This window comes from Alexandromys fortis, unplaced genomic scaffold (genome assembly GCF_014885135.2).
Source record: "Alexandromys fortis isolate MF-2015 unplaced genomic scaffold, M_Fortis_MF-2015_v1.1 scaffold_80, whole genome shotgun sequence".
In the NCBI taxonomy this organism is placed as follows: Eukaryota; Metazoa; Chordata; class Mammalia; order Rodentia; family Cricetidae; genus Alexandromys; species Alexandromys fortis.
The window spans coordinates 7,649,599-7,665,982 of NW_026068174.1; the positions used below are offsets into that span (position 1 = coordinate 7,649,599).

A 16,384-nucleotide genomic window follows, 5' to 3' on the forward strand; every position below is an offset into this window, starting at 1 on the left:
CACACACACACACACAGCAGGAAAAACACCCCCATATTTAAAATAAATAATAAAAATATTAAAAATAAATAAATAGGCCAGGTACGATAGTGCATGACTTTAATCCTAGCACTCCAGAGGCACAGGTGGATCTCTGTGAGTTCAAGGTCAGCCTGGTCTACAAAGTGAGTTCTAGGACAGCCAGGGCTATACAGTATGACCCTGTCTCAAAATAAAGAAAATAAATTGATTTAATTTTTATGTATATGATTGTTCGCCTATATGTATGTCTATACACTGTGTGTGTGAAAAACCCAGGTCCTTTGCAAGAGTAGTACATACTTTTTTTTTTGAGACAGGGTTTCTCTGTGGCTTTGGTGCCTGTCCTGGAACTAGCTCTTGTAGACCAGGCTGGCCTTGAACTCACAGAGATCCACTTGCCTCTGACTCCCGAATACTGGGGTTAAAGGCGTGCGCCACCACCACCCAGCAGGAGTGGTACTCAGAAGAGCCTCTGAGACATCTCTCCAACCCACTCCTTTTTCTTTGGTAGAATTATGGTTAAATATGTTTCACAAAAGTTTTGAAGAACTTATGAGCCTGGTGGCAAATTTCAAAATAAAAAGTACTAGGGCCTTGGTTGTAACCCAGTGTTGAAGTACTTGCCCACATGTGCAAGGCCCTTGGTTCAATTACTAGCACTAAAAAAATAGTAATTTTAAAAAAGGAGGTTTTAAGAACTCACATGACCCAGAGGGTATAGCTTTGAGATTTATTTGTTTTATGTGTATGGGTATTTTGCCTACACATACATGAATGGAGGTCAGAGGACAACTTCCGTGTCTGTCTTCATCGACCTGAAACAGGGTCTCCTGTTCAGTGCATGTATGTCTGTGCACTGTGTGCATGCAGTATCCACAGAGGTCAGAAGAGGGCGTGGATCAGCTGGGACAGGAGTTACAGGTAGCTGCGAGCCAGCTAGGAATCGAACTTGGGACCACTGAGCTAGCTCTCCAGACCCTTACAGAACTCTTTTGATTGATTCTGATTCTTTGGAATTACTGTTTTTGTTTGTTTGTTTTTTAACAAAGTGTTTTTCTACTTCTAGAACAATTAAGGCAATTTGTATTTTCTAAAAGTTGTGTCTATGTAACATTCTTAAATTTAGCATCCTAAAATTACATAATTTTTAAAAATATGAAGCAGGGTCTTGTTATGTTGTCCAGGCTGTCCTGGAGCTCCTAGGCTCAAACGATCCTGTCTAAACCTCCCAAGTAGCTGAACTATGGGTGTAGACAAGTGTGCTAGTGTTAATTTGTTACAAGCCTGCCTCAGCTTCCTGAGTGCTCAGGTTACAGGTATGTGTCATGATGTCTGGCTGAAGGTGTTAATCTTTCTGTGGAAGTTTTCCTCCCCAGACAGACAGATGACAGTCAGGTGTCCTCTCTCTCCCACCCTCACACTAGAGACTGAGGTCAGGGCCTCCCATGTGCTGGGTTGGTCTCACCACTGAGACATATCCCCAGCCCTCTTTCCACTCTGGAGACAGGGGCTTACTGCCCTGTTCAGGCTGCCTTTGAATTCCCTCTAGCTCAGGCAGGTTTGGGCTCATGATCCTCCTGACTAAGAAGCAGTAGCTGCTGCTTCTTTTTCAGTTTTAATGTATTTATTTTTATCTGCATGAGTATTTCCTTTGGATTTTTATCTGTGCACAAAAATGTGTATTCCTGGTGTTCACAGAGGCCAGAAGACAGTGTTAGATCCCCTCGAGAGAGAGTTACAGAAAGTTGTGAGTCACCATGTGGGTGCTGGGAATCAAACCAGAAAAGCAGCCAGTGCTTTTAACCATTGACTCACTCTCTTATTAACTGGGAATACAGAGCCTGCACTACCAGGCCTCACTAGAGAATTCTTTGAAATGCATGCATGTCTGTACCTATAAATATGCTTGTTGGGCCCAGAGGCTGAGCAAGGATATCTTCCTTGGTTGTATTCCACCTTATTACTGTCTGTCTGTCTGTCTGTCTGTCTGTCTGTCTATCTATCTATCTATCTATCTATCTATCTATCTATCTATCTATCTATCTATCTTTTCAGGTCAGGGTTTCTCTGTGTAGCTTTGGAGCTTGTCCTGGAACTCACTCTGTAGATCAGGCTGGTCTCGAACTCACAAAGATCTGCTTGCCTCTGCCTCCTAGTGGTAGGATTATAGGAGTATGCTTTTGCTACACCCAGCTTTTTATGTAGGTGCTTCAGATCTGAATTCAGGTCCTCACACTTGTACAGCATACACTGCTCACTGAGTGAGTTTTCTGGTAAAATTCCTTAGCTAGAGAATGTTACTAAGTCACGTCCCCAGCCCCTATCCAGAGACTGTTAGGTCTGCCAGATCTTTGTCTTTATCAAGAGTCTTTAAACTGCGGCCTGTGGGCTAATTCCTACCTGTTGCCTATTTTTGTATAGACTGTAATGGTTTTCACTCTGTGTGTGTGTGCTTGTGCTTAATGTAGTTTTGTCTGCGTATGGGTGTAAGTGTACACGTGTGAGTGCACACACGTGTGAGGGAGGTCAGAGGACAACTTCTGTGTCAATGCACATCATCTACCTTGTGGTAGTTTGAATGTAACTGGTCCCCATAATCTTACAAGGAGTGGCACTATGAGGAGGTGTGGCTTTGTTGGAGTGGGATGGCCTAGATGAAGGAAGTGTGCAGTTGTGGGGGTGGGCTTTGAGGTTTCCTATGCTCAGGATACTGCCGAGTCAGTCAGTGAAGTGCCTGTAGCCTGTAAGATGTAGTACTCCCAGCTCCAACACCATGTCTGCCTGCACGCCACTATGCTCCCAACCATGATGATAAAGGACTGATCCTCTGAAACTGTAAGTGAGCTACCATAATTAAATGTTTTCTTTATAAGAGTTGCTGTGGTCATGGTGTCTCTTCACAGCATTAATAACCCTAACTAAGACAGAGCTGAAACATGGTCTTTTCCTGTTCTTTGCTGTGTATGCGAAGCCAACTGACCCATGAGCTTTCCGGGGTTCTCCTGCCTCTGCCTCCTATCTAGTTACAGGAGCACTGAAGTTACAGATGGCTCACTTCATCCAGCTTTAGGAGGGTCCTGGGGATCTGAACTCAGGGTCTCACACGTGCATGGCCCACTGAACAATCTTCACAGCTGTTTTCTTATTTGTTTGTTTTAATGTTTAAGTAATTGAAAATAAACCCAGAATAATTCTGAATGTGGAGAATTACAAAAATTTAGATTTCAGTGTCTCTAATGAACTTGAAATGAAATCAGGGAAGGCTCACTTTGGCCTATGCATTACCACAGCTGTTTCAGGCCACAGGGCAGAGGCACACAGTTGCAACAGAGTATATGCAAACCCTAAAATGTTTATACCATCGGATGCTTCACACAAAGTTTGTGACTTCTGATCTACGGGATACAAGTTTTGATAGATATATCCACCAAATCCCCAGGTTATTATGTAATCTTGGTTTCTAGATCCTTAATATATTTGCCCAGTCAAAGTCAGAATGGCATACTAAATTTTCTTACAGCAAAGGAGTTTTGCCAAGCTCCTTCTTGTACACTTAGCCATTTTTGTTTTATAGATACAATCTCTGTTTCTGAGAGCTAACACTGATAATATATTTCAGTATGGAAAGTCTCCTTTATAAAAATAAAATGCTTTGATTTATTATATATCTTACTTTTGAGTTCTGCTATTTGCTTTTTGTTTTGTTTTGTTTTTTTCAAGACAGGGTTTCTCTGTGTTACAGCCCTGATTGTCCTGGAATTTGCTCTGTAGACCAGGCTGGCCTTGAACTCACAGAGAGGGCTGCCTCTGCCTCCCTAGCACTAGGAATAAAGGCGTGCGCCACCACCACCAGGCCGACAGACTCACAGTCATTGATTATCTTTTGCTTTGTGAAAATACATATTCTGGGGCTAGCAAGATGACTCAGGGGGTAAAGAGTCTGCCATGTAAGCCAGATGCCAGATGCCCTAGCTTGATCCTGGTGCCCATGCTGATGTGCTGGCATCTGTAAGCTCAGCATGCTTAGGGTAAAATAAGAGGTAGAAATAGAAGTTTAATGTATGAAGTATAGGGGCGGAAATGAGAGGCAGGAGAAATTCAACTCCTGAAGAGCCGTCTCCTAACCTGTGTACATATGCTGCAGCCTTCACACAGCCTGTCTGTCTTTCTCACACACAAAAGTTTAAAAACTTTTCCCCCTAGAATAATTTCAAAAAATTCAATTCACAATTTCACAATCACACAGTTTTAAAAACTGCTAGCATACTGTCCACTATGTGACTAGTGTTCTTAATTTAAGAACACAGAGAACCTCAAAAAATAAAGTAGCAACCACTTATATTGCAGAGATTTTGGCTATCCCAATGTTTATGTACTCTGTGTGGGGCAGGGCGCATGTCATATGTGTGTGAGGGTGAGAGGAACTGGTTCTCTCCTTCTTCCACACGGGTCCTGAGGCTACAACTCAGGTCTTCATACTCGCTTCGGCAGCACATCTACTAAAATTAAACAATACAGAGAATATCAGCACAGCCCCTGTGCAGGGATGACACGCAAATTTCAAGTGTTCCATATTTGATTTAGCCAGATGGTGGGGCATGCCTTTAATCCCAGCACTTAGGAGGCAGAAGCAGATGGACTGGAGTTTGAGACCAGCCTGGTCTACAGAGTGAGTTCCAGAACAGCCAGGACTACACAGAGAAAAACCAAAAACCAAACCAAAGCGAAACAACTGAGGTCCTCAGGCTGAGAGGCAAGCACCATGACTGGTGGAGTCATCTTCCTGGCCCTGACCTGGATGTTTCTATAGCAGTGGCTCAAAGAGGCATAGAAGGCAGAGAAGAAAACAGACTAACTTGAGATGTCCCAAAGAATGCCTACATACTGCATAATTTGGCAGCTGAATTAAGTTCTGTAGACATATACATAAAAAAGAAAACAAAATTTAGACAACGCCACATGAGAAGGCTTAAGAGCTAGCTTCCATAGTTTAGTTAGGCTAACAGAGTGTTAATCTGTCAATAAATCCTAGGTTTTATCTACTTTCCCCTCACTTAACAGATTACCTAGAAAAGGAGATTCGGAGATGGCGCAGTGGTTAAGGGTACTTGCTGCTCTTTCAGAGGACCTGGGTTTGATTCCCAGTACCACACAGTGCTTCATAAGTGTCCATAACTCCAGCTCCAGGGGATCTGATGCCCTCTGATCTGACCTCCACAGATACCAAGTACACATGTGGTACATAGACATACACAAAACATTCATAGATATAAATCTTTTTGCTTGTTTGTTAGTTTGAGACAGGGTCTCTATATAGTCCTGGCTATCCTGGAGCTTGCTATGTAGACCAGACTGGCCTCCAATTCACAAAGAGCCTTCTGTCTCTGCCTCCCAAATGTTGGCATTAAGGGACTGTGCTACCACACTCGGAGGGGGGGGGGGGGAGAAAGAAAAAAAGAAAAAAGAAACAAAATAAGCAAACAAAAGAACTTAAACAGCACTTTCTTTTCTCTTCCCTAGCAGGTATTTGTGTGGTGTTCGCGCATATCTGTGGGTGGGTGTGGCTGTGAGCGTGCCTACAGAGGTCAGGAACAGATGTCAGTTATTTCCCTCGACCACTCACTCTCCGCCATACACACTGAGCCTGGGTCTCTCCCTTAAATCCAGAACTACCAATCTGGCTAATCTGGTTAGCTAGCTTCCTCCAGGGATCCCGTTTATCTCACTGTGCTGGAGTCACAGGCAGGCCGCCATGCCTGCTGAGCATCTGCCTGGGTGCTGGGGATCTAAACTCCAGGCCTCAAGCTGTATAGCAAATGCACCACCCACTGAGCCATCTCCCCAAGCCTTCAAAGGCATTTTCTGATAAAATGAAGATCACTCAATAAAAACATTGGAAATGGCTGGGAAACAGCTCTTGCTGCCAAGCCTGACCACTGGAGTTTGATCCCTAAGACAAACATGGAAGGGGAGAACTGACACCGGTGGCTGTGACATGTATACCACACAGAAAATAAATAAGTCTAAAAATATTTTAGTTTTTAAATTTTAATTAATTAGTTAATTAACATTATTATTAATTTTGAGACAGGATGTCACTATGTAGCCTTGGCTGGGATCTTGCTATAAACAACAGGCTAGTCTTGAATTCAGAGATCCACCTGCCTCTGTCTCTCGAGTGCTGGGATTAAAGGTGTGTGCCACCACTGCCCGGCTCTGGCTCCTTAAGTCTTCGTTTGTTTGTTTTTGAGACAGTCGTTTCTCTGTGTAGCCCTGGCTTTCCTGGAACTCTATAGACCAGGCTGGCCTCGAACTCAAATTTGCTTGCCTCTGTCTTCTAACTGCTGGCATTAAAGGCGTGCGCCACCACTGTCACCTGGCTCTGGCTCCTTAGGTTTTTAAGAGACAGGGTCCCATATAGCCCAGACCAAGCTCAAACCTGCTATATAGCTGAGGCTGTCTTGAACTCCTAATCATTCTGTCTCCATCTCCTAAACTCTGGGATTACAGAAGTGCACACAAAGCTTCCTGATGGTAGAATGATAATACAAGAGAGCTGTGTTTTCCTTCTGGGTTACTGATTTGTTTGATACTAGTCTTCCTTTGTAGTTCTTTTCTCCTTAAACATTAGCTCTAGAAAACCCAGTAACATAAGGCGAAAAGCAGGTTCCGTCTTACCTGTGTGCTGGATGGAGGTTATCGCCTGGGCATTGCACTGCAGCTGCAGCATGTGCCGCAGCATGGCTAGTCCCCAAGTAGTCAAATCTGCACACAATCCTGGGCTCGCTGCTTTCCACTTGGAGGACACGGTTTGGGCCTGCACGCTGGCTGTTTTGAGCTGCCTGCACAGGGCAGAGACACTGATGGCGCAGATGAATCTGTGTTCCGGGCTATGTTTCTCAGTATGAGGCAGAAGGCTGAAGACAGCGTTATAATTACTTTCATACTTGCCATTGACATTACATCCAGGAACTGGGGGTTCACCTATTTTGCTGTTCTCTTCACTCTCCCCCTGATCTGTGTACCTAAATGTCTTGACTGGATTCTTGTTTTCAGGTAAACAGGTATCTTTGTGACCAGTCTCATCACAAAGCATCCTTACAACTCTGTCAACATCTTCAAATCTGGTTAACAGAGTCATCCTAAGGGCAACATGGCAGAAGACCCCAAGCACAAGAAGCAGCGCCCCCAGAGGACACTCTGTGCTATGGTAGCACTCCCATGCCTCCTGCGTACATTCCTGGCTGCAATACCTGGCATAGCTGCACCCGCCACAGGGTACTGTGGCCAAAGTGTGCTTCAGACATCGGTGACAGTAGAGGTCTCCATTGGTAACTCTGGTATCCCACTTGGTCTCTAGGCCATGGTGCAGTGGTGGCATTTCTCCTGGGTTAAGGACACTTACAAAAGCATCTTCCTTCACCAGGAGTTCTCCCGGGAGAATGTCTTTTGTGGCAACTAGATGGCGGCCTTTCAAAGGGTCCATGTGTAAGCTGACAGACAGCGATGCCCCAGAAATCTCTTTGTTCTCTTCCCCCAGGGCCATATCCTCAAACACTCTGGTGAGAGCTGCTGGGAAGGTTTCTGGGAGACTCTCCTTCTCTTGGATCTTCATTTTCAGGTGATGGAGGTTCCTCTGCAGAATCTGATGAGAGGAAGGCACCAGTGTTGGCTTGGCAGTGAGGCTGCTTTCAAGATCAGTGATGGTTTGCCTCGCCTCCTGCAGTCTCCCGAGGTTCACCAGGCACTCTGTCTTGCGCAGCATCATCTTGGGTTGCAGTCTTTCAGGATACCCATGCACATCTGCTCTCACTATGTCTTTAAGACATGCCTGAAAACAAAAAGGAATTCCGGAATGACTCCCAGTTTCTACTTTCCCCTATGTACTGAAAACTGAAAAGCCACAGGCATGTAAAGGGTCACAATAGTGGACAATTTCAACTGAGAGCTTAGGCCTTAAATTACACCCTCCATTCTGCTTCCTGACATTTCTTCCCTCTTCCCTTTCCCCTTCAAGTATATTTTGAAGCCAAAGAAACATGTATTCACTACAAATGAGTAAGAAGTTAGGTGTGATCTTATGCAAGCAAGTTAAGTTTTGTAATGTCTTTTGTTTTCTCATCTGAAAGAGATGGTACATCAACAGGTCATTTTAGGGATGAGATAAAGTAATATATCTTAATGATAAAAGGAACTCATGGATGTGTCCAATAAATGGTTATCATTATTAGAAGTAAAACAGATGATCAATATAGGAAGGTGATAAAGGGATAAATGCTTCCTATGTTCTTCTAAACTTAGGAGTCCAGTCTTTTTTCCACAGGACCCAGAGTCAGATTCTTGAATCTTTTTTTATTATTTAGAGAATATTTTGTTATTTTCTGTAATCAAACTCATGTAGATAAGACTGAATATTTAATTCAGTGCATCACATATGTATAAATGGAAAAATTAAGTTTAATGTGCCTAGACCAATATGGCTGTTGATTCCTGTACAATGCCAATTTAACATGGTAAACTGAGATGCTTTTTTCCGAAGCTGACAGCACAGCTAAAGCTGCCCCAAATTCAAACTTCACACACACACACGCACACACACACGCGCGCACACACACCTATCTCCATGGCCTGTGGACAGTGCCATAGCTTTTTCTTGTCAACTAACACTGTTCTTCATGGTCTCCTGTAAGAGGGGACATGAGTGAGTAGAAGCAGCTAGGACATAGGCAGGACACCAGCTAACTCAATACTCACTTCATACTGACCCAGATGGAAGAGGGCTGCAGAGCGATTGGCATAGCACAGTGAAATATCCTCAGTGTTAGGCCTGGAATGCGACACTCCCTGGAAAATAATGAGCTAGTCAAAGGAACAAACGGGAAGTAGCGTTTCTAATCTTTTATGAAAATGAGGGATCTACTGCTAAAGACTGAATGGAATTGTAAAATAAAATTACCGACTCTTTCTATTCCAACTACTTCCCTTTCATTTTTTACCTTTTAGCAAATCTCTGAAGATCAACGAGAAAATAAAGATTCAACACTGTATACTGTAGCATCAGATATAGCTTCTGCCACATTTATCAGTTTATCTAGGCTGACTGAACTCACTGTCACCCAGGCTAACTTTGAGTTTATGACCACACTGCCTCAATTCCCAAGTAGCTGGGATTACAAGCCTGTGCCACAAGGTCAAGTGTAAATGGACCAAACTCTTAATGTAACAAACGAAAGTGTAATAACTCTGGAAGGAACTATGAAGAGTCAAAAGTAATTGTTGGAGGAATCCCTTTCTACAACAATAATACCCAGATGTTGTTGGGTATGGTGGCACATGCATAAATCCCAGTATTTGGGAAGTGGAGGAAGGAGGATTGGAAGTTCAAAGCCAGTTTCTGCTACAAAGTTTGAGGTTATGCCTGGCCACATGAAACCCAGTCAAAAAAACAAAAACAAAAACAAAAACAAAACAAAAACAAAAAACCAAACCAAACCAAAAACCAGAAAGAAAGAAAAAGTAAAAATCACAAGAACAAAACTCTAGAAATCATAAAAGAATAATAAACTTAAGTCCATAAGGGTTGGAGATAGAGTTTAGTGGCAAGGTGCTTGCCTACCATATGGTAAGCTCTGAGTTCCATTCCTAGTATTATATGATATATATACATACATACATACACACACATATATACATATACACACATGTATATATATGACTGTATCATCTCTTATATGCATATGTATTCTTTACAATATAAACAAATCAAGGCAATATCAAAATGTAAACATTAGGCTGAATGTAACTCGTATTATAAACAAAGAGCTAACTTTTTCACTTCAAGTTTCAAAAGATAAATAACAAGTCAACTGACAATTCAATAAAAATACGCAAATGATACCAACAGTTTTTATGGGACATACAAATGACTCTGTTTTTTGTTTGTTTTTTTGAGACAAGGTCTCCTTACGCATGCCTGGTGATCCTGGAACTCACTATGTAGACTAGCGCTGGGATTAAAGGTGTAGACCACTTGGGATGCAGAGGCAGGCAGCTCTCTGTGACTTCTAGGCTAGCTGAAATACTTTTTCACCCATGAGTTTGTCTAAGAAAAATAAAACCAAGAACAGACTACTCGACAAAGGAGTGGGATAATGGGCACTCTCACTGTGTTGTGAGTGGTAGTATAAACTAGTCTAAAAACTAGTGATACAATTTAGTGATATATAGTAAATATTTTGGGGTAAAATGCTAGGTTTAAAAGCCAGAGCTTCATGAATTTTAAGTAAGCATTATAACTGATCTATGTCCCCCCTCTCACATACATATATAAATATATACACACACACATATATACATATACATACACACATATATGATGAGGATATCACAGTGAAGCTCATTCTTTTATACTGAAAAAAATGAATGAGCTGACCATGGGGCATGGTGGTGCACACCTGTAATCCCAACACTTGGGAAATGGTGGCAGGAGGATGAGGTTTAGCTGCACAAGAGTTTGAGGCCAGCTTGGACTACTATGCTGCCCAGACTAGCCTTGGCTCCTAGATTCATGATCTTCCTGCTTCAGTTCTCAAGTAACTGGAGATTAATGCCACTATACTGGGCTGTTTTTATTTATTTTTAAATTTATTTATTTATTTAATAAAGATTTCTGTCTCTTCCCCAACTGGGCTGTTTTTATTCACCTAGATATGCTTTATATACAGTATATTTAACAAGGCTAGCTTATGGGGATGGAAATGAGGTTAGATTAGGGGACAGAAAAAGAAACCATACTGTATATTCTTGCAACTTTTTAAAAATAATTTATTTTTATTTTATGTGTATTGGTGTTTTGCCTGCATGTATGTCTGTGTGAGAGTGTCGGATCTTGGAATTACAGACAGTTGTGAGCTGCTATGGGAATTGAACCCGGGTCCTCTGAAAGAGCAGTCAGTGTTCTTAACCACCAAGCCATCTCTCCAGTCCAGTATTCTTGCAACTTTTGAAATTGAACTATATGAACATATTTCCTATCCCCAAAACAAAGGTATGATACTAACAAAAATTAATATATAATAACCAATGTTGCTTATAATATGGAGAAAAAAATTCTCATATTCTGTCAGAATGGATGTTAACTAGTTCTTTCCTGGACAACAATTAAGCATCAACATCAAAGGCTTGAAAATGCTCCCTTTGACCCAGTGCTTCACCCTTCTACTAATTCAGCCTAAACAGAAATCAGTTGTACATAAATATTTATACAGAGAGATGCTTATTATAGCATCATAATGTCAAATAATATGCCAATATTAGATGTTAAATTAAGTACATTTCTTCTCTGTAATAGAACACTGAGTTAGCCATGGAAAATTACTTAGAGCAGAAAATTTAATACCATGAGAAAATGGGTACAATAAATTGTTGAAGAGAAAGAGCAGTTACAACACAGTAAGTACAGCCATTACCCCAATTTTGTGGAAGAAGAATCCATTCTCACAGGAGAAGGGCCGGCTGGCTGGGTGTAAGCAGAAATGTTAACAGTACTTATCACTGGTTATGACTTTTTTTTTACTCTTTATACTTCTCTATATTTTCCAAAGTAACATTACTTTTACGGACAAAAACAACAAGCATTACTTTAAAAAGAAAGAAAATAGCAGCTCTCTATAAAATTGCAAAGCACCATAATCACCAAAATACCAGCTTCATGAAATAGGAAGTGCATCTCCGTCTCCATCCGGCAAACCTTCATTTTTTTCCTTCTTGAGACAGGGTCTTATATAGCCTAGGCTGGTGTCAAGCTCATTCGAGAGCTCATTTCATTCTTAAAGTTATGTGCGTGTGGGAGTGTGGGTGTCTGTGAGGGCCAGAAAGGGTTTTGGATCCCAGAGGTGGGTGAACCAGAGCATCCATGGCCTTTACAAGGGCAGCCAGTGCTCTCGAGCTCTAAGCATCTCTCCAGTCTCTCCTTTATTATCATCTGTTTTCCTTGGACAACTTTCTGTAGGATCACGTTTAGGATGTAAAGGCATAAAACTGAAGCCAAATGCTTTACACCATTATAAAGTAGGGCTTTTATATGTTTGTAGAGTGGCTATTGAAGCTTTGATAATTTTTGGAAAACTAATTCCAAGTGTTGAATATTGACTTTTTAAAGGTGCAGAGGAATACAATACCCTACTTCCAGTGCTGGGAATCAAACCTTGGGCTTCATGCATGTTGGCAAGTGATGTCACATGGAGATATACCTCACTTTCACCCCCTTACATTCTTTTCACCCCTCTTAAGAAAGGGACTCATACAGTTCAGGCTAGCCTCAAACTTGTTACAAATCTAATACTGGCCTTCTACTCTTGATCTTCTTCCCTCCCTGAAACCTGGATTACAGGAGTATGCCAACATGCAGATCAAGAGTCTGATGTAGTCTTGCTTTAAGCCCAGATCTCTGAAAAAGCAGCAGAAGGAATTTTCTCAGGGTACCATGGAAACAAATGAATGAACAGATGCCCATTCTCTACACCCATATGTACCACATGTGCACACATATGCATGGCAGCAACAAGACTCCCAAAGGCTGATAGACAAGAAGTGACAAATAGGGCTGGAGAGATGGCTCAATGGTTAAGAGCATGGCCTGCTCTTTCAAAGGTCCTGAGTTTAATTCTCAGTAGCCGCATGGTGGCTCACAAGTGTCTATAATGAGATCTGGTGCCCTCTTGAGGAAGAGACCTGGTCAGTCATCCTCATCAACTTAGACCATAAAACCAAATATGGGCTGCCTACGCATTCTTCAGCATAGCCAGGACATAAATTTCAATTTCAAATTCAATTTCAACATGGAAACAGGTCAGTAAGAGTAACACAATGTTAAAAGCCATGATTCTACTTCAAAATCTAGCTTGGAGGGGGTGGAGAGATGTCACAGCAGTTAAGAACACTGGCTGCACTTACAGAGGACATGGGTTTGATCCCCAGAACCCACATGGTAGCTCATAACAGTCTGTAACTCATTCTAGTTCCAGGGGATCTGATGCCCTCTTCTGGCCTCCTCAGGCACCAAGCACACATGTGGTACACAGACATACATGTAGGCAAAAACAAATACACATAAAATAATAATAAACATAGCTTGATCATGTTTAGTGTAATGTAAAGTATCTATTGCCTGCCACTAATAGTAATATGTTAACTGATGGACCAAGAAGTGGTTGCACACACAAGCAGATCTCTGTGGGTTCAAGGTCAGCCTGGTTTACGAAGTGAGTTCCAGGACAGCTAGGGCTACACAGTGAAATCCTGCCTCAAAAAAAGAGAAACAAAACAAAACAAAACATGACCAACTGTTGAGAAATATTAGTTGAAGATGTGTTTGTTTAACTCTGTGAAGCTGGGTTACTTTTCCTGTCTAAAATACCTGATTGGTCTGATCAAGAATAGAATGGCCAGGGGGCTGGAGAGATGGCTCAGTGGTTAAGAGCATTGCCTGCTCTTCCAAAGGTCCTGAGTTCAATTCCCGACAACCACATGGTGGCTCACAACCATCTGTAATGAGGTCTGGTGCCCTCTTCTGGCCTGCAGACATACACACAGACAGAATATTGTATACATAATAAATAAATAAATAAATATTAAAAAAAAAAGAATAGAATGGCCAATAGCTAGGCCATAAGTGAGCAGGGATGGCAGGTAGAGAGAATAAATAGGAGGAGAATTCTTGGAAGAGAAGATGGGGAGTAAATGAAGAAGGAGAGAAGGATATCAGGGCGAGCTACACAGGAAGGCATGGTGTAAGTAAAGGAAGGTATACAGTACAGAGGCAAAAGGTAGATAGGATAATATAAGTTAAGAAAAGTTGGCGGGGGCCTGGGTAGTTGTTGAAGGCTGCAGACCCCTGGCCCCTTGACTTTCTTTGCCTGCCTCAGACCCTTTGCCTGCTGGATTGAAACAACTTGTCTACCTGTGCCTGCAGCTGCTCTGAGCACAAGACCCTCATGAGTTCCTGATGGCAGGGGAGCGAATTCTGGTGGTTTTTACAGCTGGAAATTCCAAGAGCTTGGGCATAGCTATCAGTTAAGGATCCCTATATAATCTTCCCTGGAGCACAATAAAGTTGGCATTCTTGTTTCAAGGATAACCTTGTCCCTGTCTCTGCGTGCATGTGTTTTTAAATCTCCAGCCTAGTTCCTGGTGCTACAGGTGGTGGCACACACCTTTAATCCCAGAACTTGGGAGGCAGAGGCAGGTGGATCTCTGTGAGTTTGAGGCCTGCTTGGTCTACAGAGCGAGCTCCAGGACAGGCTCCAAAGCTACAGAGAAACCCTGTCTCAAAAAAAAAAAAAAAAATTCCCCTAAATCCAAGCAATGTAGATGAAAAACAAAACACAAACCAATAGCCATGAAACTCAGCACCATTCTCTAGCTTGTGCACACACACGCCTGAGCAGCTGCTGGCTTGGACGCACATTACCTTAGAGTACAGCATTGCGGCGCCTATGTAGTCCTTCTCTTGGAATTTTTTGTTTCCTTTTTCTCTGTAGAAAAGGGGAGCATCATAGTCCTTTTCCACCAAGTAAGCACTAGAAAGCCGCTTTAAAAACACCTCATCTTCGGGCCTTTGTGAAGAAATAGGGAAACAAACAATAAGGGAGAAATCTGTTATTTCGAGTAAGGCTCTGCAATCACTGTACATGAAATTGCAACAAGTGGCTGAGAGCAGTGCACACAGGGTTGTGTGCTCCATGTAATCCACCTGGAGGGTTCTTCCTGTCTCAGAGACACAGGGACAGGGATACCCATTTAGAGCTGAGAGCGTTAATCTCTGACTCTTATCTCATACTCAGTGGTCAATGAATTATGCCTTGGATCACACATCAAATAAAGCCTAGGTGTAGAGAATGATATAATACACGGAATCTTTGCACGGAGGGGTGCTCTCCAGTTACACTGTTGAAAATACTGGATGGGCCGGGGAGATGGCTCAGCAATTAAACCCATATAATACTGGTCATCAGAGGACCTGAGTTCACTTGGCGCTCACATCAATCAGATGCCTCACAACCATCTGTAACTCCAGTTCCAAGGGCATCTTACACTTCTGACCTCTGTGGGCACCTGCACTTGTGTACATAACTCACATGCAGGAGCATGCATATAATTTAGAACAATAAAGAAATTACAAAAAAAAATACTGAAGATTTGGGCATGGTGGTACAGACCTGTAATCCCAGCCATCAAGAAACTGAGGCAACAGGATTACCTTAAGTAGAAGACTAGCCTGAGCAAGACAGTTTTCAAACAGGAAGGTGCGTGCACGCACACACACACAATGTTAAAAGTGTGTATGTTTGGGCAACTAGATGGCTTGACTCAGAAAAGCACTTGTTGCTAAACTTGGCAACCTGAGTTCGATCCTGGGACCCAAATGACAGTAGGAGAGAACTATACATTGTTTTCTGATTTCTACATGAACACAATGGCATGTACATACCTGCGCACACACATAACCACAAAAATTAAATAATTTAAAAATACTTGCTGGGTGTGGTGATGCATGCCTTCAACCCCAGAATGTGGGAGGCAGAAGCAGGTGGGTATCTGTGAACTTGAGCTCAGCTTGGTCTACACAGCAAATTCCATAACAGTCAGGGCTACACGGTGATACACTGTCTCAAAATAAACAGATAAATAATTAATGGGAACTGGAGAGATGGCTCAGTGGTTTGGTTCCCAGTTTACCACCATCTGTACCTCCAGTTCCAAGGGATCCAACATCTCTCTCTCCTGGTTCCCACAGGCACTAGGTTTGCACACAGTGAACATACATACATGTAGGTAAACCACTCACACACAGAAAATAAAAATAAATTCAAAAATGAAATAGCACCTTTCTAGTTTGAAATAACTTTAGGTTTACTCGCAAACACAGTCCAAAGAATTGCTACATGGTACCCTTCCAGACTGCCTAAGTGCTGACTCCTCCACACCCACTTCAGGACCCCCTCCTGTGGGCTCACCCAAGGGCTTCCACAGTTTGAAAGGCATGTGCTATTACTCCCAGCTTCAGTGTAGTTTTTTTTCTCTTGGCACAGAGTCTTTGCACTACACAGGCCAGCATCAAACCCCAAACCCTCCTTCCTCAGCCTCCCAAATGTTGGTAAAAGGTTTTATTTTCTTTTTAAAAAAGATTTATTTAGGGCTGGAGAGATGGCTCAGAGGTTAAGAGCACTGCCTGCTCTTCCAAAGGTCCTGAGTTCAATTCCCAGCAACCACATGGTGGCTCACAACCATCTGTAATGAGGTCTGGTGCCCTCTTCTGGCCTGCAGGCATACACACAAACAGAATATTGTATACATAATAAAT

The 16,384-nt window shown here is 42.4% G+C and overlaps 1 protein-coding gene and 1 non-coding gene across 9 annotated transcripts in view; one reads left to right on the plus strand and one right to left on the minus strand.

Moving 5' to 3' along the window:
• Nucleotides 1-16,384, minus strand: part of Smyd4 (SET and MYND domain containing 4) — a 61,722-nt gene that overhangs the window by 14,750 nt on the left and 30,588 nt on the right. For 6 of the 8 annotated variants that reach the window (XR_007589581.1, XR_007589582.1, XR_007589583.1 and 3 more), the window contains exons 3-5: nucleotides 14,492-14,636; nucleotides 8,776-8,865; nucleotides 6,700-7,852 (exon numbers count right to left, since the gene is read on the minus strand). Coding sequence is in view for 5 of the 8 variants with exons in the window: in XM_050128808.1 (XP_049984765.1) it covers nucleotides 6,700-7,852; nucleotides 8,776-8,865; nucleotides 14,492-14,636 (1,388 nt within the window). In the remaining 3 variants the exon portion in view is untranslated. Of the gene's footprint in view, nucleotides 1-6,699; nucleotides 7,853-8,775; nucleotides 8,866-14,491; nucleotides 14,637-16,384 lie in introns of those variants that run through there. The other 2 variants (XM_050128813.1, XM_050128811.1) reach the window with 2 other exon arrangements.
• Nucleotides 4,497-4,603, plus strand: LOC126492484 (U6 spliceosomal RNA). The gene has a single exon (XR_007589602.1). It is a non-coding gene; the product is annotated as a U6 spliceosomal RNA (small nuclear RNA).